Source organism: Fulmarus glacialis, unplaced genomic scaffold (genome assembly GCF_000690835.1).
Source record: "Fulmarus glacialis isolate BGI_N327 unplaced genomic scaffold, ASM69083v1 scaffold29142, whole genome shotgun sequence".
NCBI classification, from domain to species: domain Eukaryota; kingdom Metazoa; phylum Chordata; class Aves; order Procellariiformes; family Procellariidae; genus Fulmarus; species Fulmarus glacialis.
Genome location: NW_009197651.1, coordinates 6,554 through 11,500, shown reverse-complemented (window position 1 = coordinate 11,500; position 4,947 = coordinate 6,554). Strand labels below are relative to the sequence as shown.

The 4,947-nt window shown below is 47.7% G+C and overlaps 1 protein-coding gene across 1 annotated transcript; it reads right to left on the bottom strand.

The window, feature by feature from the left end:
- Positions 1–396: 396 nt before the first annotated feature.
- On the bottom strand, positions 397–4,747 carry LOC104072991 (patatin-like phospholipase domain-containing protein 1; the record flags this gene model as incomplete). The annotated part of the gene is made up of 5 exons (XM_009572627.1): positions 397–512; positions 3,228–3,288; positions 3,371–3,580; positions 4,089–4,154; positions 4,590–4,747. Coding segments are annotated over 5 exons (611 nt in total), but the record flags the coding sequence as incomplete, so codon positions are not given.
- Positions 4,748–4,947: the final 200 nt, after the last annotated feature.

The window sequence follows — 4,947 nt, the reverse complement described above, 5'->3', positions numbered from 1 at the left end:
AAACCTGCAGACATATGCTAAGATATAAGTATTTATTGACTCATAATTCAAATTAGCTGTCTTTTGCTTTATTAATCCCCACCTTTTCAAGCAAGCACACCTGATGCTGTCTCTGCATGAGCTTGGAGCTAATGGCAAAGGGAGGCTCTGCCAGAGGCAATGGATAGAGGCAAAGTTTGGCATCTCTTGGCTCTCAAGGAGCTTGTTTTCTCCCTAGGGAAGCAAGCTGGGAAACCCAGCTGCATGCAATTCAAACCAGCTGCAATAGATCCTGTCTTCAGCCTGAAATGCCTCCTTCAAATGTGGGTCATGGGAATCATCTGAGGTCTGTGGGGGGGATAGGAGGGGGGTTGTGGCCCTGCCCGTGCTGGTGGCATTGCTGCTACAGCGTGCTCTTCACTGCGTTTCGGTGTCTGCCTGCAGGCTGGGTTGCAAGCTGCTCTTTCTCTCTTTAAAACTGGGGCCAAAGGCAGCAGCGGGGTCAAAAATGCTCTTCTGTGGTTGGCGTGGCCCTAAAGGGAGTAAAATCACATTGGTCAATCTGACAGACACTTCTGGCAGTTCTTGTGAGACAAACTGGATTCAAATACCTGATCAGGGCTGCTTCCCCCCCTCCTGTTGTCTACAGGGTAATGGAATAAGCAGGTTTTAATACCCTTAAAATAATACCCCCATACCACTGTCCTGTTGCTTGCCCTGGTCTGCATTGAACTCAGAGACATGAAGCCTGAGGTGGATGAGAGTTTGGAGACAACCCAAGTCAGCAGGAGCTTTCTCTAAAGCTCGATCCCATTGCAGATCTAGTGGGGAGGGGAGTCCTGGGGCCTGATCCATGCAATTGAGCCAAATGAAAACAAGTGTGTCCAATGCTGGCTGTGTCTCTGGCTGTTGGCTGCAGGTGCTTCATGCCAGACTCTGCTTCTAGTCTACTTACTAGGGAGGGTGCACCCCATTGTGCAAGTGTCCTGGAGGGCACAAGGATAAAAATGCAAATGCTTGTGGTTAACCTGCTAATCCAGCCTGAGCCTTGCTGGTGTGCAGGCTCTACCGCAGCAGCAGTCCTTTGGAGATATTCTGACTTATTCAGGAAAACAGGTGTGAGTTGTTCACAGGCTTATACCCTTGCTTATTTGGTAACATCAATGATATTACAGTATTGTGCAGATAAACATAAAATAGCCTTTTCCTGGCCTAGATCATCAGGGCTTTCCCTTCCCAGACCTGAAAAATCCAATCTGCTTCTCCTCTTGAGACTGAGAGTCCTGACTTACCTCTTGGTTGCTCTCTGGCCTAACAAATGAGTCTTAATTCCTTCCACAGATGACCTTAGGTTGGTGCAAAATGTTGCAGCCCAGCTGCAAACCGGAGACCAAGAGACTCCTTATAGCCCAGAGCCTGCCCAACCTCCAAAGAAACCTGGTTCCTACTATGTTGCTTTCAAAAGCTCCATGTAGTTCGGACTGATGAAGCCTTTCAAAAAGCAAACATGGAAGCAAACTGTACAGCCTAACACTGTGTCCTGCATTTCTATAGTGGGTCTCTCCCCATAGGTGGAGTTGTTTGGTTTTGTTTTCAATGGAAATGTCGTCTTTGCATTTATTTTATGTTTTCCAAGCTTTTATTTTTAGATCTGGAATGGTGACGGTCCTGTTCTTTCCCCTTTATATTCCTCATTTGGTGTGGTCCTTGCAGATACAACAGAACAGTATTTGTGTCTTTTTTCACTATTTCTTTAATTTATGTGGCAACATTTTAAACCATCATCATGTTGGAAAAGTAGTGTAATTTTTCCTAAGCTGACAAATTCTGAAATGCTGAAAGACTCAGAAAGAAAAAGAAAATAAATAATAAAATTGTAAGAAATGTTGCACTCCAGCACATACTTCTTTGTATTCTGCTAGTAACAGTAAGGCAAACTGGAATCCGAAATGCTGAGGGTTCACCAGTTTTCCATGTCAAAACTGAAATGGAAGAGGGCATTATTTTGCATAGGATTGCAGAAAACTAGAAGTTTTGGATTTAAACCTGCCCTGTGTTGCTTAAAAATCATACAGGTAGAGGTTTACCCGCAGCTTTAATAAGCTTTTCTTGCACTTAAGTATTTACACATGGCTGCACACCAGAGTCACTAAGTAGAAATTTTGATTTGACTGGCACAGCAAACCCAGCTCTAACTATTGAGACACTACTCCTTCCCTTGCCCTTAATGAAATGATGCGTAGGTAGAACCTGTTATTACCTTGCAAGGTGAGTAAATGGCTTTCTTCATAGAAAGAGCTACTTCTCCAAAAAGCCCCTCTGACCTGGCCACAGCCTAAATCCTCAAACCTCACCCAAAACAAGTTCAGCATGACGCTTCACTAATAACCATTGACCCAAGAGGGGACTCTCTCCCATTCCTGATGTTCTCACCTATTGGAGCCTGCAAAAACCCAGACAGACTCTTTTGGCAATGAGAGTCCTGGGCAAGTGTCACTTAGCTAATGAAAACTGATGGGGTAAAGGAAATACTGGTCCTCTACCTTTCTGATGGTGGAGAAGGTGGTGTGGGGCTTCCTCTTCCACTTCATCTGCTGCCTGGATGGTCCCTGGATTCTCTTTTGCGGCTCTGCAGCGAAGTACTCTTGTTTCTGGCTTCCAGTGAGGGGTCCCTTCACCTTTCTGACATGATTCATTGGCCAATGAAAGCATAAAGTCCTCATCAAAGTAATTTATACCAAATTCACCTGGTGGGAAGAGAATCCAGCTCTCACTGCTTGTTGCTCAATTACCAGGTCTCCAGCAATGTGAGGCATGACCAGGAAAATCAGGGGACTGATGACCATAGTGCATGGCTAATCTGAGTTGGGTTTCTGGGTCAGGGATCACCAAACATTGCTGCTTTGTGCATCAGTGGGTTATCAGTCTAACACCACACAGGGCCCTCGAGCCTACACTTGCCTCCTGTCTAGGTCCTGGGGACCTGCACTCCCTGGAAAGCTCTACCATGCCCAGTGTGGCAGAGAAGAGGGGACCTAACATCATCAGAAGGGAAAGGGTGAACAGGGACCTTCAGGAGAGGCCACAGAGAGGATGGGACTCAAGTAATCCTGGCAATGCCAGGGATGCAGGGATCTCTCTGTCCTGGTCACTCTAGATGCGCTGGCAGTACCTCTTACCTTCTGTCAGCAAACCAACGTTGTAAGAGAAGCACCCGACCTACCTGCTCCTCACTCCCAATCACTTACTCAGCCTTTTTAAGAAGGAGACTGTGTCCTGGTAGCCATGGATATAAAACTGGTCCAGAACCTGCAGGGGGGAGGTAGCAGTCAGAGCAGATGGGCCAGCTATAGGGGCCTCGTGGCTCTGGGTACCTGTAGAAGCAGCTCACTTGAGGTGTGGGAAGCTGAAAAATATACTGCAAGCGGAGGATGTTTCTTTTTGATATGTATAAAACACAATCAGAGATTTGGAAAGTTAAGAAGGCAGCTGGGGTATCTTTGGGACAGATGTCATATTCGCCGGCGAAACCAGACACCGTGATTGTGGTCCGGTCCACGAAGTTGGCCCGCCACATGCCGATTTCCCCATCAATGTAACGCTAGGAGAGAAAAGAAAGGACCTTGAGCCTTCCTCTTGTCACAGAGAAGAGTGCTGCATCACATGTGCATGCATTTGGGGTTTCTTCCCCACCCAAGCCCAAACTAGACTGACGTACTGGGGCTACAGAGATCCCCTTCCAGGGAAGAGCCCTGACCACTGTCCTATGTGTTCCACGCCTACACCCACCACCTTCTCCCTTCCAGCCGAAAAATTATTCTTTAATGAAACTGGGGGAAAGTGCAGTAGAAAGGAGTTGAGCTAACCCCATGGACTGGTGGGGATGGACGCTTTTGTGAGAAGGTCAGTTCTGTCTGCAGTGAGGTCAGATTGTGGGGCACCTGGGTTAAGTTCTTCCCCCTGCAGACGCTGTGTGAACACAGCACCAAGCAACTTTGGTGGCAAACACAGGTATAAACATGCTTAATGCCACCACTGCAGAAAGGACACAGGCTAGATGGGCCCTTGGCCTGACCCGGGATAGGGTCTCCAGACCACAAGCTACTCACCACCCCATGGTACATAGGAGGTAAAAATCCAAAATACAGAGGGATGAAGCAGCTGCACATCACGGCCTGTGGGTGAGATGGAAAGCACGGAGGTGAGCAAAGAGCCACAAAAACCTGTTGCCTTTGGGAACGGTGGCTCATCTGTGAATGCCAAAATGGGGACCCACGGCTGGGTTATTGGGCACCACTGACTATTGTGGACCAGACCATGTCCGATATCCACAGCCAGGGTTGGAGAGGTAGGAAGGTAATCTGTGAAATACCTCATTTTGCTCCCTGCGTACTCAGGCCCTGTAGATAATTCAGCTAGCAATCAAAAGGGCTGATCTTTTATTATTTTCAGCTTGTGACCCTGTCTGGCTTCAGAAGGTGGCAAGGACAGAAATCATGGCATGGACTACTGCGAGGCCCCAGGCTTCCCCCACGGATGCTGTGAGGCACGGACAGGCAGTAAATCCCACGCAGCTCCTCCCCGCGCAGGGTGGTGGTGGCTGCTCTCACCTGAATGAGGTCCTCCCTCGAGGCAAACTCTGAAATCACCACGCTTCTGCAGTCACGCACACGGGTAACGATAACATGCAGCTTTCCAGATACTAGCTCGTGGGCGTTCGTAGGCAGATATTTGCTTAACAGATCCTTTAGGATTTTAAGGGCTCTTCCTCCAAGGAGACAGAAAGAGTTTTTCACAGTACTGAGGAAGGCCAGCTTCAGCTCATCTAAAGCAAAGCAAAGCAATCATTCCACACCTCTTATATTATTATTTATGTACTTTCTGGGCTGCACTTCCACCTGGTAAAGGGCCATTTTACCATGCTGGTAAATGCTCATAAAGAGCCATTATTTTCATCAGGGCTGAAGC